The 26897-nt window shown below is 37.7% G+C and overlaps 2 protein-coding genes across 4 annotated transcripts in view; one reads left to right on the top strand and one right to left on the bottom strand.

The window, feature by feature from the left end:
• Positions 1 to 26897, bottom strand: part of LOC131427620 (nuclear cap-binding protein subunit 1) — a 318774-nt gene that overhangs the window by 290081 nt on the left and 1796 nt on the right. The gene's annotated exons all lie outside the window — the stretch shown is intronic.
• On the top strand, positions 58 to 26812 carry LOC131427619 (adhesive plaque matrix protein-like). 2 transcript variants are annotated; one of them, XM_058590989.1, is made up of 3 exons: positions 58 to 570; positions 12333 to 12577; positions 22634 to 26812. In XM_058590989.1, exons 1-3 carry the CDS (start codon positions 523 to 525, stop codon positions 26475 to 26477), a joined length of 4137 nt encoding a protein of 1378 aa, XP_058446972.1. In that variant the 5' UTR covers positions 58 to 522; the 3' UTR covers positions 26478 to 26812. The 2 variants fall into 2 exon arrangements, with proteins under 2 accessions (XP_058446972.1, XP_058446971.1); XM_058590988.1 differs by lacking the exon at positions 58 to 570 and having other exon boundaries at positions 12047 to 12577.

Raw genomic sequence — 26897 nt, 5'->3', positions numbered from 1 at the left:
TTTCGCTATTGTTTTCAGTTGATGAAAAACGCTCGCTCGAAACGGTTTGCAATCGCGGAGACCTCCCGGAATCATTAATTCAGTCTTCTTGGTTTAAGCGCAGTACGGAAGCAAAAACGGAAAACTGTAGCAGGTTTTTGCTGATGAACCATGGAAAGTGAAATGCGTTCTGCAGCGGAACGGAAGTGCAGAAGATTGTGAATCGTGACTGTGAAGAACGCACCGAGTTCACAACCCTGCATCGGAAAAGGGAAGAAAAAAAAGCGCGCGAACACACACAAACACAATGATCAAGTGACAGGATTTATTTCAGTGAATCAAATTAGTGTTTTAGTTGTAAGAAACAGAAACAGATAGAGGAAAAATAAAAAGTTTAAATGTTTTGTGATTTACTGGATTTCATTTGCCCGCCAAAAACGTCGATAGCAAAGACCAAGGAAGATCCGCAGTACAGCGAGCAGGAGAAGAAGGAGGAGAACCACGACGGAATCCATCACTGTCAGCAACCAATCACGAACCGTCATGGATTACATCGGATATACAATGAACATCTGTTTAATTCTTTTCATGGTAAGCTGATCATGCCACAGAATGGCACCGCGAGGAGTGCGAAATCTAGAGAACCCATCCGAATCTGCGGAACTGTGCTGTCCCGCGCAGATTCGAGATTCGAGTGGAGACAAATGGTAAAGAGGTTGGGAAATACGATTGAACATGAACAGCAACAATACATTGGGGGAGTAAGGTTGGCATAAGCAAAGTAGCACTTTGACAATACCTGCTAGCCTGCAAGAACAAAAGAAGTTTTACTAGGTGGGATGATAAATCACCGAGTGCCGAAAGTGAGATAATTCCACCATCATCCGTTCGATCAATGTCATATTTAGAGGCTTTAGTTATTTAAAAAAATGGATTGAAGGTTGAAATCTTTCAAAATTCTGTCTTTCAATAAATCGAAATTGTGATCCGAATTTTCTTCAAGCTAATCATACTAATTAATAGAAGTCCATCATTTTTACTTGAGTTGCATTTAATGATGAATAGAAGTTTAAAACTTTAATTAACAAACTCAATTTCGACTCGTTTATTCATGAGTACAGAACCAAATATCTTATTTTAATTTTCGTCTTCGACTCATCAGTGCATTAGCAGATTATGTTGAACTGCTAAGGCCACCTCACGGATCAACATAGTCCGCGAAGCACTTTTATTGCTCTAAAATGATCATCAAAAAAAAGATAAAAGAGTCCAACTATAAACCCAAAGTGAGTTTGATACAGTTGCATTGTATTTCTAGTTAAAACTGGCAGAGAAAAGGAAACATCATCCGATACATTAACTTTGACAAACTCGAGCTCACTGGGCAAAATGAAATAGATTTAATTTCGATTTATGAGCCATTTGGACACTATTTCTATGGTTTCAGAAAAAAAAGAAAACCCAAGTGATTTCAAACTTTTAATAATCAAACCCATCGATTTGAAGCTATTTGATTATCGGTTTAAACATATTAGAAGAAATGTGATTTATATTAGGTTTAGGAAAAATATATTTATTACTATCTGACCCGTCGAACTTCGTTTCACCCAAAAATTATTCGTTCGAATTTATGTTTTCGGACAGCAGAATTATCGAACGACTAAGTGGTTGACGTTTATTTCAATTTTTTTCTGAATACTTAACCTACAATCAATGGAATTCGACACATATTTGCTTCAGCTCAAAACAGAAATATCACCAAAAAATAATGTGAGAATGTCAAATACTGCTGTTGATTATTTTAGTCATTGCACTGAACTAAGATCCCTCTCTAATGGCTTCGATATAATAGACATTTTCTCTGCAAGATGTGATTCTAGCTGCCAGTGATCGTTTAAAAACGCTCACTAATCAGATTTTGAATTGATAAAGGAAAAAATGTTGAAATCTTTCTTCTCTAGAGTTGTTCATTCGGTACATTGGGATATATTTACAATTTGTATTTAGCCCAAGTTACTGAAAGTTCGTAAAAAAGATTTGGGTTAAGCAGCATACAAAGTATTCTGAACAGTCCGTTTTTAGGGAATTGCTCATACTTTAATCTTCACCCGATGCAACAGAACAAACTTTGAAGCAGCTCCTTGTACAGCTTTTAAGCAGCGAGAAAGTTTTTTCAGAAATTTTTCTGTAAGTTCAAGTTCAAGTTCTAATAAAGTGGATATTTTAACCAATTTGAAAATTCTTCTCAGAATATAAAATATATAATAGTCTCTCGTGGTTTGGCCATAGCGCTTCTAGAGCACGATCTTTTCATTGAGTTTCTGATGTTTTTAACTCAATGACCAATATTATTCATCTGACTTCATTACACATAATCCATCAACTGGTGAATCATCTATCAATCATTGGCAAATTTTTCAGTTCAATTTATTATTTGATTGAAGTTTAAAAGTTTATTAACAAAAAAAAAGTGAAAGTGAAATTGTTCCACACTCATTTTCATACTTTAAAAATTACCAGCATTTTCTATTCACTAAACTAGCACTATCTATTTAATATAAAATAAACTTGCGTTAATTACTTGATCTCTATGAACTTCAAATGTGAAGAATATTGTCATTGAGTTTTACTTAAGATTTTTTCTCCACCGTTAAATTTTACAGATGTCTGCATAGGACAAAATTTTAATATTTTTTTACGTTTCGTCTTCGACTCATCAGTGCATTAGTAGATTATGTTGAACTGCTAAGGCCACCTCATGAATCAACATAATCCGTTAAGCAATTTTAATGCTCTAAAATTATCATCAATTTAGACAGCAACGAAAAAAGATTCGAGCTATACAACCAAAGTGAGTTTGATACAGTTGCATTAAACTTCTAATCAAAACTAGCAGAGGAAAGAAAACATCATCCGATACTTCAACTTTGTCAAACTCGAGCTCACTGGGCAAAATGAAATATACTAAATTTCGATTTAGGATTCGTTTGGATAGAAATAGTAGAAATAGTAGAGGTTTACGAAAAAAGTAAAATCCAAGAGATTTCGAACTTTTTATAATTAAACCCATCGATTTGAAGCTATTCGATTATCAGTTCGAGCATATTTCAAGAAACTTGATTCTCAGTCACGTTAAGCTAAAGCAAATGAGCCTAATAAAATTTGATTTGAAAAAAAACCTTTTTTGTGTATCGTACCCGGATTTAACTAAAAAAACTTGATTTATTTATATAGGTTTGGGATAAAGATATTTATTATTTCACACGAACATCAAGACTTCATTTTACAAGTCACGGGTAGTTCGATTTGGGTTGAATATGCATAATTTTGTTTTACAATTTACCATCCTAAGGACAGCTTCAAAATGCTTCTTTCAGTCTTGATCATTGATTGATGATTAACGAAAAAATTTAGTAATTCCCATGCACAAAAACGGAACTTCGCAATTCACTTAAATTTACAATTCAAAGCATGTAAAAATAAATCATATCATAATTTATTTCACAGTTAATTTAACTGAAGATACATCGACATCGAAATTACAGCATGCTTTAGTTTACGTAAAGCGTAAATTTCATATCTTCTAATAGTGAAAAAAAAAATTGCATCCTGAAGATGCTGATCAGTTACTATGATCACACCAAGGCCTGACGTTGTCCTGATGGAACACGACACCTCTTCTGTTGGCCAATTCTGGTCACTTCTGGTAAATTGCCAGTTTGTTACCAGCAAAGATCTGAATTAGGTTTTTTTAATCGATTTCCTTCCGCTAAATGAAAATATGAAAATGAAAATTCGATCCATAAGATATATTTGGTGATAATCGGTGTGGCATCCGAATTTCAAGTTTCTTTTGAAATACTGATTTGATCAAATGGTTTAAAACAATTTTTTGATCGAACTTTAGTTTGCAGGCGATGCTACGACTTCTAACCTACCGGGTAACTTCAATTATTTTTGTAATTTTATCCACATTTCGTTGACGCACCTGCCTGAATAGAATCGATGGAACTGAAATTGTACGTAAAAGGCTGTAAAGTACAATAAATACTAATTACAATTATAATGCTTAGTCAAAGAATCAAAGGCTTCCATTTTAACATCCTTATTCACAACTTCATGGTTCAGTTTCGAAAAGTTTGTACCTTTTTTACGACGTTGATTGTAAAAACTTTTCACAATTGGCAATTTGAAATATTTTTACGTGCCATCTTAGACTCGTTAGTGCATCCCAGTTTATATCAAACTAATATGCCATTTAGCAACTCAACTTGAACCGCTAAGCGGACATAAAGTGCAAATCCACCACGAGTGTTTATAATGAGCTGATAAGAGACAAAATAATTTAATTTTAAAACTGCTATGCACTGACGAAGCGAAGACGAATGATTTTCTTAACAAAACTCCTTATCGATCAACTTGTGGGCCCAGGATCACAAATCAAATACGAGTTTTTGTGGCACGAAAATGAAGTCGAGTTGTATATGATCCTCGTCCCTTCGGATATCGTCTGAAAAATCATACTTCATAATGATAGCATAACTTTTCTCTTCAGGAATGAGAACACCACCGAGAAAAGGGATACCAATAAGATCTAGTAAACATTTTATTCATTAATTTTTACTTACTTGTATAGGACCTGAACCGCATGAAATCTGACCGGCATAAAATAAATTATTAAAAATAAATAGTCAAAAAGGCTCCAAAACAAATACAAAAAAATCTCTAAAATCGTTTGAACGCACTTTGAAATTTACTTCTAAGAGCACGTTATGAACTTGAAAGCAATCGTGCATGATCTATTTCGCCGAAATTTTTCTCCGCAAAGGGTTTTTTTTGTCAAATCATAAACAATTAAAAACAAAGAATTGTTATTAAAATGACTTTATTGCAAATTAATACCTTTTTTGCATGCGGTCGAATCAATTTCTAAGAAGTTTTTCCCATTCCGAAGAAGGTATCTGAATATCCGAAGATATGCATTTTGAACGCATCAACTGCTTCTTCAGGTGTCGAAAAACGTTGACCGTGCAATTTATTTTCGACGTATAGAAATCAGAAGAAGTCATTAGGAGCAAAATCAGGGCTGTACGCCGGTTGACCCATCAATTCGATGTTTGAAACGTTCAAAAAGTCACTTGTAATTGTTTCTGAAAACTTCTGGAATAATAGTTTTACTGAGCCCAAAATACGCTCTTTTGAAAATCAATCTGTGAAAAAAAATCATTGCCATATTGAAGACGTGTTGAAAGTTTCATTCAAATCGGAGTACTCATTTCTAGAATAACTCAATAGTAAAGTTACATAAACTGTGAAAATAGCCCAAAATAATGTTATTTCATGAAAAGCATTGAGTGACGCGAGCTTGTTAGACATGATCTGGAAATTATTGTTTTGTTCCCAGCAGTGATTTGAAATCAACTAATACTATAATTACAATATAAAATATCGTCTTGAATCAAATACACAAAGTAAAATGTGCTGGACAAATTTTGACTCGTTTTACGTTGTAAAAAATAGTAAGATCTACTAGCTCTGTTTAACGCACTGGTATCATTGATTGTAGAACAGACAATTAGCAAAATAATGTAGAGGTTTGACTAATGAAACAAAGTGAAGATATACGAGGTCTGTTCAAAAAGTACCCGGAATTCTCATTTTTCTAAAAAAATATTTATTTATTCGTCTACATCTATATGGTCCCCGTCAAAGTAATCCCCCCTAGATATAATACACTTATGCTAGCGTTTTTTCCAGTCTTCGAAACACCACTGATAGTCACTTTTTGTAATGCTCTGTAGCACTCTCAGCGATTCTGTCTTTATCTCTTCAATCGATGAAAAACGCTGTCCTTTCATGGGTCTCTTCAACTTTGGGAACAGGATCACCAGTTATGACCCTTTCAAGTAAATTTGGATCGTCGTTGACGTCGTTTAACAGCTCCTGAGCGATGGTAATGCGTTTATTTTTGTGATCAAAATTCAGCAGTTTTGGAACGAATTTTGCTGCCACTCGTTTCATGCCCAAAACATTTGAAAAAATATGATGGCATGAGCCAACTGATATGTCAACTTCATCAGCAACATTCCTAATAGTGATTCGGCGATCATCCATAATCATTTTTTCCACCTTTCCCACATTTTCCGATTATTGACGTGCTGGGTCGACCGGAGCGTTCGTTGTCTTCAACGTCTTCGCGGCCATCTTGGAAACGCTGATACCACTCGTAAACACTTGTTTTTTTCATAGCAGACTCTCTGTAACATTTCGCACACTTGGTTACACTTTATTTCATTTTTCACGCAAAATTTAATACAAATTCTTTGACTCTTCAATTCTTCCATTGTTTAAACTAACAAAAATCGCCGAGCTAAAAAAAACACGTCTACACCAGCCGCTACAAGACAGAATGTAAACAATGAATACAGCTGAAAATTTCACCATACATTAGGGACATATGTACCAACACAATAAAAAAAATTTTGACCACCGGACTCTCCAGACGCGCGCAATTAAAAAATTCCGGGAACTTTTTGAACAGACCTCGTAGGTTACAGCAACTGAATTGCAGGTTATTTGTGAGTCCATGTGAAACGTTCATTCATCATCTCTATGAGTCGTAATACTAAATCTAGGATCTACATAATCAATTTCGCGTCTTTTTTTTACATTTCATTTGGATTCATTTATTGCCCATCGAATCCACCAACTATACTTCGACCGGTGTATGTTTCCACCATCTTTTCAAAACAGACAGTACCTTTCGTGTCAATACTCATTTCAAAACCATATGAACCGGTATCGGAATAATTGCACGATAGGAGTAAACCATTGTCTTTGTTCATTTTTTTTGTCTCATACTATTATGAAACCTTTCTTACACTACTAGTCCAATTTTACTTGTTTCACCTTGCGTTCGTTCATGTATGCGAACGAACTAGTGCGACGTAATGATTTTACATATGTTTTCATAAAGTTACAAGTAAAAATTCATTGTTGTTTCATTGTATCGATTGAAGTTGGATTTCATTTCCGTACACATGTTTACGTTTGCCCGTTTGACGAAATACCATCGTGACTAGAAATTCACGCGAGGTTGTCAAACATGATGACGAATACGTATGTGCATAACTTGTTTTGATCTAACTCATGAAACAAAGAAACACAATAAAAATGAAAATTCCCTAACCAAATATTCGAGGCGGAAACGTTTGTTTTTTTTTTGTGTCTTATCCTTCCTTCTTCACACTTGTGATCCAAAATTATAACCGATCCTTAAACCTTTTCAGTACTCTTGAACTTTAATTTTAATTCAACATTTTTCAGGATTTTTTCTTAAAAACAAGTTGCGACAACTCTGGATTTTGTTGGATTTTCCAGGACTACACAATTTTTTAGTTAGTTCCACTAGATTCACTTCCATTCACAGCAATTGAACAATACATTAAAAACAGAAAAGGATCAAAATTTGGCGAATAACTAAAGAAAGAAGTTTCAGACTGTTACGTATTGCAATAATTTCAAGTACGCCCTCTTACTGATTACGAGATTCGAAATATTCGATTTTTATACTAATTTTAGTTCCATAACAAATTTTTCGGCGGCTTATATACATCTTTATTTCGTAAGCGTGTATGCTACTTCTCTGTCACGATGTTGAGTTGCTCAATAATCTTCTTGAAGAAGAACTCAAATGTTATTTATGGCACCAACTCAGGAATAACGGGCAATTCGGTCCGTTAAAGAAATTTAGAAAACTAGGCCAAATAAATTGTTGTATAGGCAAGCAGTTCGAAGCTAAAGTCTTATCCTTCGTCGATATAATTGCAATGGCAAATCTGAATTATTTCACTGCTTCTATCAGCCAGAATATCAGCGTAACAACAAAAAAACGTGTTTGGACAAAATTGGTGGTTGACTTTCTGGTTTTCGTAAGCTACTAAAGTATCTTGCAAGTAGAACCCGTTCTGTCTCAATTCGATGTAGAATGGTATAGTCTTAGTAGTGGGCACCAATGACGCGTGTACTTTGTTCTGAAAATCGAGGAAAAATAACTCTTTCAAATCACTCTTTTTTAAAGATATTGGAAATATTACACCAAATCGCGAAAGCAAAGCTTTGGTATTACAGTCCTTTTGTGAAATTTTATCTTTCTGTTTCCACACACTTCACAGCCAGAATCATTGCGTGGCTGGAACTACGATACTACTGACACAAAAAATTCCTTCTTTCCCAACTCTAGAGATGCGCATGAATTGTTTAATATTGGGATATAAGCAATGAGATGGAGTAGGTAAACTACCTGAATAAACCTGAATTTATTAATGGAATTTATTAGTAAAAAATGTTACCGCAGAATTAGTACTCGAATCCGCAAACCATCAATGGAAAGAGATGACTGTATTGTGAAAATTATTTGACATATGAGGTCACAATTGGCAATATTAAAAGAGAACCAACAAAAATTTCATTCGCTTGAGTTGGCCGAATCGTCGCACAAAGCATAACGAGAAAAACCGACACATAGGACCCAGAAATATTTTCAGTTATTGAGCACAGTGGGCTTACCACTCGTTTTGATGACTTGTAAAAAAGACTCATTGATTTGTACTGGATTTTTGAATCCTTAACACTTTGAATATATCCCAATTCAATCGTTATTGTTAGTAATAACTATTACACTAGTTAGTAACCAGGAGTAATTATGATTGACTAACATGAGGTTATATGTAGGGTAACATAGGTATTTTGGCCATTTTATATATTTTTGCCCACCTAACAAACTTTAGGGATTTAATCGATGTTAAGTAACCCATGTTGCATCAATTTAAAGCTAATCACATTAAATTACCTATTGTGTAAGGGGTTTTAAAAGATATTACAACATTTGGTGAATATTTTTACAAAGTGGGCCAAAATACCTCTGTTACCCTACATGTATTGACTAACTTGATTCCCATGTATATATCTGAGTTCAACTCAACAGACTTGGACATTACTAGTAATATAAATGACAGTTACTTAGAAAATAAACGATTTCTCACAATACCCATTTTATTGTATTCATCTCGTTTTCAATTCAACACGAAGCCCAATGCTGCATAAATTCGTGTCATTATTTGATATGTAATTTTTGCTCACGATATAATACAACCGAGTCCACCGTGGATTTCTCACACCACCTCAATATGAAACAGCAGTGCCCAAGCAATAAAAAGAAAGCGGAAAATTTTATGTAAACTTTATCAAATTTCGGTTGCTTTTGCAAGTTTTATAATTTTGAGTTGCATTTTCAGATTCTTTGTGCAATTCTGCTACGAACACTACTTTTCAGTTCTAAAACCACCCCCGTGGAACGGAACCGTAACCGTTTATACATTTCAAAAAGCAATGACAGCTCGACAAAGCACAATTTTAAAATTCTAAGACTACTTAGATGTGAGAAATACAATTGCGAAAACTTAAATGTTTTCAGTTTTTCAAAAATCGGTATAGTTATTGAATAGTTGATCAAAAACACATTCCGCTACATTTCACCTTAATGATCGTCGTAAATGTTAATGTTATGGTTCTCAATTTTATAAGAGTACTTTGTGAGATTCGGTTTCCTCGCATTTCCTGGGTAGCTCTACGGAAGAGCGTTTCCACTAATTAGGAGAGATGCAAGGATCGAATCCTAACTCCGGGGGGTACTTTTTCAAAAATTTCTTATAAATTCTGACTTATTTGGCTATCTTTTTCACTGAAGACTACCACAATTTTTTTGGCTGTTGCTGAGAAAAATTATTGCAAAATTTGAACCTTAATTAAATGCGGCTGGATATAGTATTAAAGTCTCTTTTTGGATTTTTACTAGTACATTATTTCTTTATTTCACTCTGTACTATTTCGAAATAAATTGTGAAAACAGAGTGTCGACTAATGTTTGAAAATAAAATTCCCTGATCTTCCTCGATTTTCCAGATCGATTTGTAGAAAACCTAGAATCTAGTTCTTAGTATACAAATATTTGCTATATATAGTATCTTTTATATTGAATTGAATTGAAACGATACGATTAAAACGAAATCATTTTCTCTTTTAATAATATCCCTTCTCCATCATCATCTGAAATATTTATACCGGCTGATGTATGCCGAAATATATATTGAAGGCTAAAAATTACGACCTGGATTGCACTAAGATAAACTTAGCGATGATGTAGCCAAAAGTCATTACGCCGGAAGCCGTTTCGTCGAATGGGTCGTTTAAACGAAAAAAGCCATTTTACAGAATCCCAATTCGTTGAATATATTACTTCGATGGAAATATCTTTTACAGGGCGATCTCTTTCAATTACTTCACTCAAACTCCAACAGGTAATTGTTTTTCATCGAAGGTTTTTTCAGGTTTCTCATAGATAGTTCAGGAAGAGAATGTCACTGGTGACCCGTCATCGGAAGCACTTTTGTAGAAAATACGTCCGTCTAAGTTTACATTTTTTGTCCCGTTCATCTATAGCTAGATTAAATGGCGTAGTTAAACCCGCAAGAACGAAACGTTTGAGAATAGAAAAAATTTACAAAATTGATACACCGAAAAAAATATTAAGATGTATGATTCGAAGAAACGCAGAAATTTGCCTGTAACTTTCTCCAACTCTTTCTTCCGTAAAGGTTCCAGCAACTTTTTTGTCACTTATTTTACGCTTCGTCCTCTATTCACCAATGCATCAATAGTATGTGTTGAAATGTTAATGCCACCTCGTAGTACAACATAGACAACGAAGCAAGCGAAAAGTGATGGCTTTTTGCAAATAAAATTTCTCACTGAAGTGGAACGTCTTTACTGACGTACCGGAAGCTGTCGTTATCGTTTAGTTAGAATTTATTTACTACAAGAGAGTGAATTGAAGATATTCCGGTTCTAAAACTGTTCATAATATTCATATTGATTCACATATCATTTAATATTGTTTCTAAAGCAACATGACCTGAAATTCATTGAAATAAAAACAAATACTGATAGCAACCGCCGCGATTCGAGCCGAGAATCATTGGATCGTAAGTACGTCCGTTAATCGCCTTGGCCACAGAAGAATCTGCTTGACTGGTAAAAGATGCATTCAAATTCATACAGTCGCATCTGCTAGCAGAAAGCACAAGTTACAGTCGAAACCAGTAAAATTCAAGCTAATCTAACACCAAGTCATTTCAAATGAAATTTTCAGGAATTACATCCAATGAGGCATTAAGTCACCTGTAATATTCAAATTTTTTTTTGTATGTATATGCAAAGTTGCTAAAATATGTAGTTTGTATTTAGAAAAATTAATCTTGTTCAAGACATCACATTTTGCAAATTTTTAGCTGATTCAAGTGAAAAATTCTTCAAAAACCCATGGTCCCCAGAATCGACACTCTGCATTAGGTTACATTTTCTAATGCTATTGATATTTAAGCACTCATTAATGATAATTCAATGGTTCGGATATCCAAACACTAAAACATATCGATAATAATACATATATGCTGTAGCGTTATATTTGTGTTTCTACCCTCTGCTCAAAGTAATACCGAATTATTACTCTTATTTAAGTAAACATAAACAATCGAATTTGCAATGTGCCTACTAGAAAAACAAATGAATTCAATTTGAGCATTTTTTCACATCAAAAATTCTAGAACGGAAGGTAGCAGTCAATCTGCCTAATTGGGCATCTCGGTAAACTCATGACCAATAACTCACCAAAACAATTGTGTCAACTGCAGCCTTTCTAATTTCCGCCCTACCAACCATGCACCACCCGCTCACCCACTCGTGGGACTGTTGCTGAAGCTAACATTGAGGAGATCAAATTGATAGAGAAATAAAAGTCTTCAACCGCGCCCCTGACACTGGGCCTGCGCAAATCGCTGACCGACCGGAATGGGGCGCGGCGTAAGCTCGAGTCCATTAAGTATTTTCCTTCTGATTTGATTTCAACCCGCGCGGTACTCGCTGACCGACGGCAGACAAAAGCAGTTCCCATAATGAGCTTTGCTTAGAGTAAAACCAACAACAACAACAACAACAACTAAATGCAACCAGCTAGAACTAAACCTAGTTCATATCTTCATAGCAGTCAGGCAAGCAATCGGCACGAAACTCTATTGAGCGCGTCTTTTGAATGTAATTAACGCACCAGTCAAGGGCGGCGCGGTGGCGGCGATGTTCATGACGATGACGGTCTCTCGAAAGTCTTCTATCGATAATGATCTCCTGCAGAGTTAGCTTGCGCAATGTAGCACAGAAAATAACTTTGTTTTTGTATGCCACTAAACCACCGCTGTGTTCCCCCCTCTCTGTGTTATCTCATCCCTCCGTCGTTACAGATTTCCGTTACCGGCAGCCACTGCCAGTACTACAGCAACCGTGATATCATTCTGACACCACACCAGCTCAAAACCTATCCGGGCAAGATTTTGTACTACCGACCCCACGAGTTCACCACCGGTCCGGGGGTCCTGGACAATGTCGTTCCTGCACAGCAGGGAGAAGTTACCGGCACTACGGCGGTACCCTGGGAGGAGGTACTGAAGGAGACTGTCTTCCTGGCACTGAACGATAATAAAACCAGGTGAGTCGAATACGCCTATTTGTTTAGATTATTGCTCATGATGCTACGATTTACTGAAAAAAATTATAAGTATCCAGTAATAATAATTATTGAATTAATTTATGAAAAATAATAGAAACATTTCTATTGGATCAAAACACTCTGTTTTAAATAAAGATTGTCGCTATTTTTAATTTGATGTTAGAAATAAAAAACTCGTTCCAGCTTCTCAACCTACAAAAAAGCAACTTCCATTCTTTTATTATCAAAAATTCCGATAGCACAATATCTACTATTCCTAAAGAGTTCTACAAAACCATACACATTTTAGAATTTTACTATATTGTTACTTATTTAAATTTCAATTAAAATACCTCGCAATGTAACATGACTTTTTTTTCTACGTCATAACCTATCAAATAACAGACATGATAGTAAAGTTTGGAAATTTTGCACCACATTAACAGTGGTCATGTTCGCATATCAGTCCCATATCGATTTTCGTCCTTTTTGATCAGCAAAATGTCACTCACATGTCAATCTCACTGATTATTGAAATATTAGTGGAGTATTACAAAAATTTCGTTCAACAGTACCAATATTTAGCGTTTCGATACAAGCACAAGAAATCATAAAATTGGAAATAAATTTTGAACAGTCTTTTTCTCAACATGCCGATTTTCCATATGGGACGGATATGCAAATATGGGCAGCACAGTTTGATTCCAAGTTTTCCAACGGACAAGATTTGATTTTGAAAATAGTTTGAAAAATGTATTATTACCCAAACACGCAACCGAAATCAGTTTAAAGAAATTCAAGGAACGGATAGCAAATCATAAGAAACTTTGAAACTTTGTACTCGTTTTCAGTATGACAAACCATTTAATTTACACCGACGTATACCCCAGGTCGACTCAAGACTGACTTTCGACTTTGTGGCGAACGACAATAAAATTTCTGGAAACACCTACTTTCGAACGCAGACTCGAAGCAGCTCAACGAGATAAAAAAAAGTCTATGTTAGTATATATGTATGTGTGTGCATCTTTCAACGAATTTTTTTCGCACTCAAATTTCTCGAACATTACTGAACCCTTTTTTAACAAACTTAGGCTCGTTTGAAAGCTACTATTGAGCAAGTTCGAAGATCAAACGGCTGTGATTTCTGGATATAATGGTATGAGTGACGTAACCGACAAAACGCACTTTATTTCTTACGCTCAATTTTCTCAGAGTTGGCTGAACTGATTTCCACAAACTTGAGGTTGTTTCAATGCTACTATTAGTTCAATAAACATGTTTGAAGTTCAAATGGCTGTCACTTTCGGTTTCAGTGGTATAATGGTATAAGTGGCGTAAACGTCATAACTCATTACCGCTCAATTTTCTCGGATATGAATTAAGCGATATCAATAATTTTGTAATAACTTGATTTAAAATTAGCATTTGACGTTAGTTTGATTAGTGCATAATCAAAATAGGCCTAAAACAAAATACTTTATAGTCATTTGTAAAACTCTCATATTTTTTGGTTAAAAACAGTCTTCAAACACTAGATCATGATCAAAATTAAAAAATTTGCTCATAGTGATCTTTCTCCTGGCCCGGGTTGGTGGTTCAATGCATAGAGCGCTGGTCTTACAAGCCAGTTGTCGTATGTTTGAGCCCCGACCTGGAAGGATTCTTAGTGTCAGTAGGATCCATAGTACTAGCAATGCAATGATTCTGTACACTAAGAATCGGCTGCGAAGTCTGTTGAAACAGAAAGGCCAAATTCCACAAAAGGAATGTAATGCCATGACTTTGCTTTTGATCTTTCTACTAGCAGTGACTGTTTATGAGATATTTAAAGATGTAATTCGAAGAACTCAGGATTTCGTTAATTTCCAACACTTGAAAAAGCATTAACAATTTTGCCTTCTCATATAGAAAGGCTATACAATAACTGTGAAACCCGACTTTTGAACCGAAGCCTGGAGGTCCGAATGTCATATACCATTCGATTCAGCTCAACGAACTGTGTGTGTGACAAATATTGTCACTCAATTTTCTCGGAGATGGCTGAGCAGTTTATTACAAACTTAAATTCAAATGAAAGGTCTTAAGATGCCATAAAAATATTTCAGTTTTTATTCGGTTAAAACTCCTGGTTCCGGAGGTAGGGTGCTTAGCAGTGCGGAAAAATTTCATTTTCAATCGAATAATATTAGATGAAAATGAAATTTATGGCCATTAACCGTCAGCATATCCCTTCTAATTCATTTGACTTTTGCTGCCATTTTCAAGTGAAGCTCCCAGAATTCATCGTCAGTTGAGTAATCGTACCTAGTCATTTGAAGTTTTGCTTGCTCAGTTTCAAGTGCCAAGTAGTCTAGCTGCTTCATTGTCTTCGCTCTTGGTAGTAAGCAATTTCGTACGAATAGAATTATAAATGGAGTAAAGTGTTAAAAATGAAAACTTAAGGAGGAAACAATTAATTTATATGTTTCTGTGATTGATATTTCAGCTATCTGGTTTGTCTTTCATCTATTATCTTGAACCAATTCGAATGTTTACATGAACCTCATTTGAAGGCCGCTCTCACACTATTGAACGAGATATTTTGTTACTTCAAGAGATCAACTGACGGTGGTTAAACTGAGCCTCGATTGAAGAGAAACGAGTGATGAACTGAATGCTGCTCGTTCGGACCGTCAGCAAACTTTGTGTGTGTCAGCGAGTGAAGTTTACTGCAGTGGAGAGATCGTCAATGTGTTTCACATTTAGTTTCAATTGAATTGAATGAAATTTTACTGCACTGGTGCTTAGTGTAAGAATTTCAATTTCAAGGATATGTTTTGCCTTTCTCATATAGAAAGGTTGAGCAATCACTGTGAAAACCGACTTTTGAACCGAGGCCCGAAGGACCGAGTGTCATATACCATTTGACTCAGTTTGTCGAGTACGCAAAATATCTGTGTGTGTATGTGTGTGTAACATTTTTTTGCACTCACTTTTATCGGAGATGGCTTAACCGATTTCCATGAACTTAGATTTAAATGAAAGGTCTTGTGATCCCACACAAAGTTCCTTAATTTTATTCGAACCCGAATTCCGGTTCCAGAATTACAGGGGGATATGTGCAAAAATATGAAAATAAATGCACTTACTTTTCTCAGAGACGGCTGAACCGATTCTTACAAACTTAGATTCAAATAAAAGGTACAATTGTCCTGTACAAAGTTCCTGAGTTTTATTTTGTTCCGACTTCCGGTTCCAGAGTTACAGTATGATTACTATTCCAATCGGTATTCATGGTCCGTAGACGGCCAAACATTAATTTGGCTTTCCTTGTTCTTGGGTTCTTGATGCATGGCCGAAGATTGTAGCCATAGACTCAAAAATGGATCCCAGTCACTTTTCTCGAACCAACTTCGATTATACCGGTTTTACTCCGTACTAGTTTATGGACAAACCTTTTGGATTTTTTAGGAATCAAAGAAAATTATTTATATATGAGAATATGTGAGATATGAGAAAGGCATCATTACACCACTAGGTGGATTAAAACATGATATCTCTTTATATTGGCTAGTGAATTTCTCTAGTTTACAGATCATGACAGTCTGTAACCAAATGAACCATTGAAAGTCCAATAAGTTATTTGCTGAATTTTATCCCAGTCCGACTACCGGAATATTTTTTTCCAAAATTCAAATCGTCATAGAGAATCGTAAAAATTTTTGTAGGTCATATTAGTTTATGGTTGAATGAACCGAATGTGGCATAGTGGCAATCGGTTCATTCAACTTTAAACTAATATGATATCCAGCTTTCGGTTCCAGAAGTACGGACAAAAGTAATCAAATGTGATAAAATTAACACCACTATTCTGAATTTCGATCGAATCGGATCACTTCGATTGAATGTCAAAATTTGCATTCTATAATTCGATCGAGTGATGCTTTTGTATGAAAAACTCAAACTCGATATATAGATACAGAATACGATTCAATTGCGATTTGAACGAAATTCAGAATTGTGGTGTAAGTTTACTACTTTATCACATATGATTGAAAAGATTTTCACTAACTCAAATTGAATTGTAGTATATCAATGTAGTAGTATTATGCAACAGAAATCTTCGAAACTCTTTCCTAAACTTTTTTAAATTGCAGTATTTTGATGAATTTCTTCTGTAATAAACAGGAGAAAACGAATCATTGGAAAGGTTATGCTATTTTTGGCTCAAACGAACTTTCCTGTTTTTATTCAAGATTCAATGAAAAGTTTTTTTTTGTAAAATCCCTTAGTAATCATTATGAAAATATGCGTAATAGTCCTGGCATTACATTCCTCTCGTGGAATTTGACCTTTTTGTTTCAACAGACTTCGCAGCCGATTCATAGCGTACAGAATCATTGCATGGCTACTGCTACGATCCTACTGACACTAAGAATCCTTCCAGGTCGAGGCTAGTTCATACGACAACTGGCTTGTGAGACCAGTATCCTATGCTATGAACCGCCAGCCCTGGCGATTACACCACTAGGTGGATTAAAATAGGTTTTTAAAATCAATCTTGAGTCGAATCGGAGTCTCTATCCGTGCGAATGTAAGATTTTCCCTACTAAAGACGTGCACAAAGTATCGTCCAAATCAGAGCAAATCGAACCTGATTTTTTTCATATTCACTGCAGCTCATTCATGGAATTGTTTTGTAGTATTATGCAAGTGATAAGTAAATTTTTCACTTTAAACATTTCATAAATACACAACATATTTCATCAAACTCATTGAAATGCTCTACTAAGTGAATTTTTACACAAGTGACAAGAAGTGAGAAGGAGGAATTATTGAAAATATTGTCCATCTGAAACTATTACTGTTATTAGTCAATTTGTCTCAAACCAAAAAAAAATCCAAATCAAGGCATGGTAGTCGGATGACGCCAAATCTGAACTATACAGCGGGCGATCAAATCTTATTATTATTAATGACCGAAGCTACACTGCATGGCTCAGCGTTGTCGTGATGAAAACCTACGGAAATTGTCGGGTTCCGTGTATTTGCATCTGCAATCTAACCCGAACTTGACGGATACGGGTTCAGAAAAGAAGTTTGTGGGGTTCATTTTTAAACGGATATTACTCGGGTTCAGAAATTGCTTACCCGGCCATCTCTAGTGCTCAATTTTTTCAGAGATGACTAATCTGATTTAAATCATATTTTGATGCGTTTGAAAGCTACCCAAGCTCGAAGATCAAATGGCTACAATTGCCGGCCCCGGAGATAAAATGGAAATAGTGACGTAACCGAAGTCCGCATTTTGATTCTATCTGATCAATTTTTTCAAGTTTACTGACCGATTTCGACAATTTTTGATTCAGTTCAATGAAAAAATGACACTACCGATGCGGCATAATGGTATAAATGATATAACCGACAAACTGAACTTTTTGTCTGAGCTAACTAAACTGATTTCGACAATTTTGGGCTCATTCAATAGCTATTACCAGGTAATTGATCGTTGTCCCGGGTTGGCGGTTCAATGCATAGGACGCTGGTCTCACAAGCCAGTTGTCGTATGTTCGCGCCCCGACCTGGAAGGATTCTTAGTGTCAGTAGGATTCATAGTACTAGCCATGCAATGATTCTATACACTAAGAATCGGCTGCGAAGTTTGTTGAAACAGAAAGACCAAATTCCACAAAAGGAATGCCAGGACTTTGCTAGGTAATTGATCATGTTTAAAAAAGTCTTGGTGAACAGGTTTTGGAAAAATATTTGTATATATAACGTAACCGACAAACTGTAGTCCTTCACTATTTGCTCTATTTTATCGAGTTCAATGGTTTTCAACAATCTTAGACTCGTCTGAACGTTACTATGAGGCCATTGATCACGTTCGGAAGGCTCATGGTGTACTTCTCCGTTTATTAATTTTAATTTTAATTTAATTTTAATTAATTTTTTGAACATATCTGAGTCGATTTAAAAAACTCACTCGATCCTACTATTGGATTATTTGATGCGATAAAACGGCTCATGGAGTACAATCCGGATCTCTTATATATAATCCTATAAGTGACGCAACCGACCAATAGCTCTTTTTTCTATCAGCACAATTTTCTCAGAGATGGTTACCCATATTTGGGCAAAATATGGTTTATTTCGAAGCCATAGATCAAATTACAATTCTAGACTCGTTTGGAAGCTATGGCTTATGGTGGGCACTAGAGATGGGCAAAATCGTTCGTTTTAAAGAACTGCTCAGAGTTCTACCAAAAGAACTAGTGCTGTTGAACCATTCTCTCGTTCTTCTGAAATTTTGTATTTTTCTTGTGAACAAATTTAATAGGAATGAGTTCATTTTGGCAAGTATTTTTACAAATTATGACTCCAAAATACGCAGTTAATGTGTACACTCCCTTAAAGAATTCGATTTCTTCCGTTTCTATTGAAAAGAATAGAGAACTATCATTCTTTAAATAAGAACTCTAATTCACTCATTCTTCTAGGGGAACTAGTGCTTTGGAAACGTTCGCGAAAGGATGACACAACTCTAGAGGACACTTCCTAATTCGTATATAAGCGATATATAACCGGATAAGTTACACAACCGACAAACGGTACTTTTTGTCAGTCGCACAATTTTCTCTACGATGGCCCAACCGATTTAGACATACTTGATCTTATTTTTTAAAATTACTAAAGAATCAAATTCAAATGTTTTATGCTGATACTTTCGATTCTCGTAATGTTACCAAAAGAGCGCCGTAAAAGTTAAAACACACTTCTTTTAAATTATCCGAATTAATCTGAATATTTATTTATTTATTAATTTACTGATCATTGTTATGTCTATCGGATATGAAAATCTAAATTTCCATGTTGGGAACGTGCCACTTGAGCCAATTAGTTTCAATGATTCAACTTCAGAGGTTTTAGCCTTAAGGTCATTCACCTCTTAGGTCCAGTTCGGAACGCGAAATTTGACTTTGGAACGTAGCACAGGAGAATCGATATCCCAGTTAATCAATTTTGCGGTAATTAATACCTGTTGCATTTTTTGTCGGCGTTGCAACGTATCGACTTCTGAGAGTTGACATCTTTCCGGATATGGTGGCAGGCTTGCGGGGTCTCGTCATGATAAGTTTCGCAGCGCCAAGCGTTTTTGAGCTCTTTCAATTCGCAAACACCATGAATTTTTGTGAGGGAACCAAACCACTGATCCGTTCTCAAGAATTGGCCGGACAAGTGAACAGTACAAAGCCTTCAGACAATTAAGATCTTTGAAATCCTTAGCGATTTTTGAAATGAAAACCAATCGAAGTGTTTTGGATTATAAGTGATCGATGCTAATCAAACGATAATTTTTCATCCAGCTGTATTCCAGGGTCACTCACCTGATCAACTCTCGTCAGGATTGAGCCACTAATATTGTAGTCGAATGTTACAGTTCATTGTTCGTAATTAAGTTTTTTTTTGCAACACCAATCAACGAGAAGCTGAAGTTGATGGTGTTGCCTTCGACAATCCTCAATTCCAGTTCGAATTACAATGCACAAGTTCAAGTCGTCCGCTTAAACTAGTTTCAAACCATCTCCCAGAGCAAAAGAAACATCGTTAAAAAATTATGTGATAAGCAAGGGTCCCAAGTTACTGCCTTGTCAGATCCGTGTATCCATTTGTGCCCTATTTCCCATGCAAGCGATATACTTGGATGTAAACGTTAATAAAATTGTTGTAACCTGGTAAATATTATTGAATTTACCTAGGAATTAACTCAATGAATAAAATGTTATTTTTAGACTATTCGAATAAGACGAAGCCATTATAAAACCACTCGTTGAATTAAGAAGCAGTTTATCGTTTATGCCCGTTTCATACGAATTGGTTGGCTTCGGTGCAATGGTCATTTGATGGTTTGAGAAAACAATTCGGTGGTGTAAATAGCTAACCGGACTTGGCGTATGTTAATTGTTGCGACTGTATCATGATGAACATACTTACATACGACGAACGATTTCCACCCTTTTTTTGATAAATCCCAAATCATTAAGTGCAGGTGAATGACTTTTTGTAATAATGATACACGGAAAGAAATCCGTTACTGCTGTCATGATTAGAAAATCATGAAATCAATCATTTTAACTTCTCATGAAACCATGAACAATAAGTCTTTTCCCATGAAAATTAATCATGGTTCGAAAATGCGTTACTTGAGGAATGTATTTCGTTCAAAGCTCGTAACTACAATTTTCTACCCGGATATCACTTTGAACCCTCTGTCTCAAGTGATGTGATAGATTGCTTAATAAATTAATGGTAAGGCCAAAATCAGACATTGAAAAGCAAGAACTACTGAAAATGTTTACTTGATCCTGAAGCATATTTATTAAATAATCGTTTTGTTTTATGCACTGGCTGATAGAGAATTGACAACATTAAGATAATGAACCGAAAATTGACATCATAAGAGACTAAGCACGGTTATGCTTTTCATTTGACAAACATCAATGTTACATTTTGTTTGAATGTATTCTTACATATTTGATGTGACCGTTGTTGCTAGATTAATATTCTGAGAGCCGAGAGTGAATTTGGAACACCATCTAATGAAAATAAGAAAAAAAAAATTTGTTCAACCACTTTGTTTAATTTGTTTCATAGATATTACAACTCAAGCTAAATTTATTCACCTAAATATTTTAAATAAGACGATTTTGCAAACGATGTTTGAAAACATAAAAGGAAAAATCAATCCGCGGTATTTGCAAGAATTCGACATATAGTTTCTCTTTAAGAGGTGTTTTTTTCATGCAGTTCGTTTAAGTGTTTAAATTCTAAACCACAAAATCAAACCACTGGAGCAATGAACGCAAGTGAACACGTTATTTTAGTGTCGTCGTTATTCAAAAACAATATTATAATCGTTAATGATTCTGATTAAAAGAAGTTCGTCGTGCTTTTTTACTATTTTGCTATTCACATGTACATCATTTGAGACATAAGTTGAAATCGCGTAAAAAATACATTCATCACACTATTCCAATCAAATCATATTTGAAATCTTCATATTTTAAAACATGACGCCTGAATTTATGTTGCCAAAATTACCATCGTAGCAGAAACACGCCTGTAGTTATACCCAACAACGTCAAGTGCGTTTAAATTTGAGCGAATTCAGTCCAAATGGATCATGATCCGAGAAGTTTTAATCATGGTGTATTATCATAACATGAAAATATATTATTTTTCCCATATCATGACTCGTTTTGCTCATTTCTAGTACCGGAATTTTGCCCGTGTACAAAAAAACAAACTGTTCTTGCATCTGACAGTAATTCTGAAGCAGCAATATCTCAGATTTTTCGCGAAAATTTGCATCCCACTTTTGAATCGTTTGAACCTCTTCTACTTCTCCTCCTTTTGCTCTATAAGTTTCAGTACTTGCCATGATCTACAGAAAAACACAGGTAAACTTATGCAATGTTGCTGACAGATGCTCAAACATGATCCATGCACTCTGGAATTCCTACACAAAACCTACTGATAGCATTCTTTTGTAAAACATTGGAAACTTACTTTCTATAGAAAATTGACAGTAGTGTCACGTGATGTACCTTTTTCTAGTTGTTATTTGTTGAACAGACGTTACACTCAAATTATGTCGCGACGCAAAATTGCTAAAAATTGGTGATTAAACCATTTCAACCACTCACTCTGAAAATGCAAGTGATTTGCAGGAAAGTGGCGGAACGGCGACTACTCGGTTCGTGGCTTCCTAGCGACCCGTTGCAATATGCATGCAAATGAAAATGGCTAGTTAGCATTTCTGCTCTTCCCCCTTCGATAAAACAATGGTTATGCATCCAATAGAGAAATGATATAACTAACTGCATTTTTGATTACACGAAGTAAGTTGCATAACAGTGTAGCCAGAATTTCGCTATATTAAAATCAATGAATTGGAACAGTCTATTCTGTTCCTGACACGCCCCTAAGCCTAGCATGTACCTAAAGCACCTATAGAAACCGATTTTCTTTTTGTTTTTTTTCTTTTCTCGTTTCTCTTTTTCCACCTTGCAGTGCCCACTCATTCGATGGCAGCGCGACCACCTACCAGCCACAGTACATTATGCGACAGCAGAAGGCCATCTACGCGGCACCGTACATCGGAATGGTGGACCTGAGTGTGCCCCGCTTCGGTGATATTGTGGAACTGGCGCATGGGCGGTTGGAAAAGGAAAGCGATGATCAGTACTACTTTGTACAGGACGATCCCGGTTATCGGCAGGAGAGCGGACGGAATATCAGTGCCTTTTGGAAGGTAGAACGGATTCGACATCGGGATGATCTGCGCGGCCATCGATACGAGCTAAAATTTACCGTGGCTCCGATCAAGGATTTTTTGTTCGACGAAAGTGCGATCGTGAATAGAAGTTTCGTGGTCCGGGATGAGGACTATCCGCGTTACTTCGGTATCCAGTCGCCGAATGCGATTCCGATGATGAAGAAAAGTGATTTTATTGACCGAGCCATTTTCGATGCTGCCATGCCGTATCATCCGGGATTCGGCGGTGGCAATCGGCTTTATCGACCAACCCAGGCTACGATAACTCTTGGTGAATATTTGCTTCAGTCACTGTTTTCCAGTGGTGACAGTTCCCCGAAGCCTAATCCCTATCCACCGAAGTCTTACCGGTACGGATCCGGCTACAATCGAATCAAATTCCCGGAGACGTCACCAAAATATTATCACCACATTCACTTCACACGACCGTCTATCGCTCCACTGGCACCAACTGCACCGCCGATGCCTCCGCTGATCAAAGATCTTCACATTCCCGCGCCGAGCAACGTCCAACAGGATCTCACCAGGCTGGTGGATTTCCGCGGAGTTACCGACGCTGTGGAAGCAAACTCGAATACGGACAACAGTGTGACAACGAAGTCAACTTCCCCGCAACCACAATTGATGCCAAATTTCAGATATCCGCCGCCAATATTGGCAATGCAACCAACCCACATCCATCATCACCATCATCTGCAACAGCAACCTCAACAACAACCGCAACAACCGCAACCACAGCAGCAACAACAACATCAGCTGCCACTACAAATACAACAGCAGCAGCAGCAACCGAATCAACCACAAAGTCAACAACAAAACAATCCACCTCCACCGATGCAACCCCTTCCACCTAACCTGGTCCAATCAATTCCAATCTACAACCCACAGGGCGGAATGATGCTGAATCACATTCCAATCTCTCCCAACCACATGCTTCAAGTTCCTCAAGCTCCGATCGCAATCCCAGTGCATGTTCAATTGATCCCACCCCAGGGACAGGTCTATGCTCCACCCCAAGATGGACTCCATGCCGTTCCGATTCGAATCATGCAACAGGCTCCCGGATATATTTATTCCCCGGTCAATCACTTCCTTGCACCGCAGCACCATCCTCCGGCTTTTCTGGTACCCAAATATCCAAATCAGACAACCCACTTCCCGCATCACTCACCCAACAGCATCCCGACCACGCTGAAGTACAGCACCACTAATTCCGGTTTCCCGTTCAAATACACTCCGCAACCATCGACCAGTCCGTACGTAAGTCCAACCGTCGCCCATCACCGTTATTCACCACTGCCAACGGTGCAATCATCACCGGCCGGGGTGCGAGAAAAGTTCACACCATCGCCCTTCCAACCACCCGTCTCCAGCAGCATCAGCAGTAGCACCAGCACTCCTCCAAATTACTACAAGGTCGACCCAGACACCGCTGGAAGCACACCGATCGATTCTGCTTCACCCAAATTTCAATCATTTGGGATAGAAAACGCAGTCACACCAAAAACCACAACCGTCCTCCCATTCGCCACGGCAGGCGACAGCTCGTTCACTCCTTCGATCGGTCACACATCTTCGGTTCACCAGGGGTTCGTCAGTAATTTCCTGGACGATAAAGCAACAAATCTTGGCGAAAGTGGTAAGCATTACTCGGAACCGGACCCGCTGTATCAGAAATCGACGGGCACCACTCCCATCTCGCTCACTAGTCCGAGTCCATCGGTTTCCTCGACGACGGCAGCATTCCCACATACAGTCGGACCAAATTACACGCCCAAATACACATCGCACTTCTCGTACAAACCGTCGGCGACGCTCGCTCCTCCCCAGATCGAAACACCGATCTCGTCGACTTTGAAAAGCTATCACTATCTGAATCACGACAGTTTCGACTTTGTTCCGTCGAGAGTGGTAGAACTGGCACACGTGAAAAAGGTTCCGAAGAAGCAAGGTTCCAAGCGTAAAGTTAATGCCAACCATCATCACGTCACCGTCACCAGTAGCAAACCGTTGAAATTCAGCGAAGGACCCGATTATGCCACCAACCGTCCCGAAGCTCAGATGAGTGTTCAACTGCCACCGCCGGAGAAAGACTACAACACCTATTACGGCACTCCGAAACAGAGTCACAAAGTACAGAAACCGAAGAACTTCGTTACTCAACCCTACAGCAGTTCCACGACTCCGTTCCCAACTTCCTTGACCACCCCGGCATTTCCGGTAGGGTTTAGTACCACTCCAACGCCACCGACCAGAACTAGTGCCAGTGCCAGTGCCAGTACCAGTACCAGTTCCCTAACATCAGCAATCACGGAACGACCATTCACACACTATCAGCCATATTTTAAGAACAAACACGAGAAATCCGATGACATCATCACTACGATGCGACCGCGATTGATCATCAAAACCGTCTACAAACCATACCCCAGCTCCTCGTCGTCAACAACGAATTCGATTGGTGTTTCGTCTACCGAAAAACCGCTCCTGAAGTGGATCCCCAAACGACCACGCAAATCCAACAGCACAAGCATAGAGCATTCGGCATCCAGTTCCACTTCTTCGTCGGCAAGTATTGAACAGATTTCGGCGGCCTCCTCTGAACAATCGCCAACTTCGGACGTGAAGAACTCCATGTCACTTCAAGCAACAACCCGATCGAGCCTGGAGAATCAAGTGAACCGATTACGAGCTTCACGGGGTCGATCTCGTTACACGCACCGTCGACTGTCCACTGCGGGAACACCGACCTCATCCCAACACTCGGTTAAACCGCACCGAATTCGGACAACGACTAGCAGCACCACCACCACCACCACCACGACCACGGCTACCCCATCAACAACCACGACTAGCACCACCCCTAAACCAGTTGCCGGAGTTACTTCGACCGTTTTCGACAGCAATCGATTGGACCAACGACCGCCAACCGAAGAGGAAGATCACAAAGCAGAAGAAAGCGCCGTAGCCCCGATCAGTTTGAAGAACATTAGTAACGAAAAATCCAAACGGGATACCGCAACGGAAGAAACGGGAAACGAAGTTCTAGTCGCTGAACCGCTCATTTCGAAACTGGTCGCAGCAACACTCCCGACGGCATCGTACGAAATGATAAAAGCCGACATCAAACCCGTGGAAACCAACAACACCAACATCATTCTGTTTGAAGCTAGCGATGCTGCCAGCAGCGGCCCTGCGTTTTCCGGACGGTCGTCCAGACTGTCGCCAACCTTGGAAGATCTGACCATGTCGATCATAAATCATGCCCGAGCAATCGTCAACCAAACGCAGAAACCTCAAGAGGAACAACAGTCCGATCGGACGCCGGAAAGCAACGAAATCGATCACAGAGATCCGGAACTGCCGGCTGAGACTACGGTTCCAATGTCTACGCTGGCCAGTACCAGTGAACCATCGATCGAGAGTACGATTCTTCAGAACAGTAGTAGCAGCAGCAGCAGCAGCGCCAGCAGCGAACAGCTGGAAACAACGAATGCCACCACTGTCGCAGACATCTCCGAACCGGACGAAAGTGAGAGTGACAGCAGGAGTGAAACCACGGTTAGTGTAGACATTTAGTGCGTGTGTGAGCGGTAGAGCAAAGTCTAATGAGATACTAGGTAGAGTTTAAGCCAAGTGACACCAAATTAATTTAAAGTGTAATTTATAATATTTATACAGAATACTACTAAGAAAAGACATGTAGAAAACCCTGTGAACTATGAGTAAAATTCGACAGAGAAATCGAAGTGAAAAACAAAAACTAAGAAAAACGGCCGTTGGTAGCCGGATCTGTGAACGAATGAGTATAGGTGTGAGCAGCATGTGGGGGAAGCTACGAAGAACGAAAAGCTATAGGAGCCGAACCGGTGACAGAAAATCAGTTATTTTGTTTATGTCAAAATAAAACGATAATTTATGGATTTCCACGTGGTTGGTCTTAATCGAACGTTGATGACATTCCTTAAGGAAAGTTTCAAATAATCACAGCAGTACTTA

Source organism: Malaya genurostris, chromosome 2, assembly GCF_030247185.1.
Source record: "Malaya genurostris strain Urasoe2022 chromosome 2, Malgen_1.1, whole genome shotgun sequence".
In the NCBI taxonomy this organism is placed as follows: domain Eukaryota; kingdom Metazoa; phylum Arthropoda; class Insecta; order Diptera; family Culicidae; genus Malaya; species Malaya genurostris.
The sequence above is the reverse complement of the archived record's forward strand: the minus strand, read 5'-3'. Positions and strand labels throughout refer to the sequence as shown.

Bases quoted from the DNA above. Each gene is read 5' to 3' on its own strand.
- LOC131427619 (XM_058590988.1), top strand. From the start codon at position 12,270: ATGCCACTAAACCACCGCTGTGTTCCCCCCTCTCTGTGTTATCTCATC. The intron at 12,578-22,633 runs GTGAGTCGAATA...TCCACCTTGCAG, and splicing joins CTGAACGATAATAAAACCAG to TGCCCACTCATTCGATGGCA.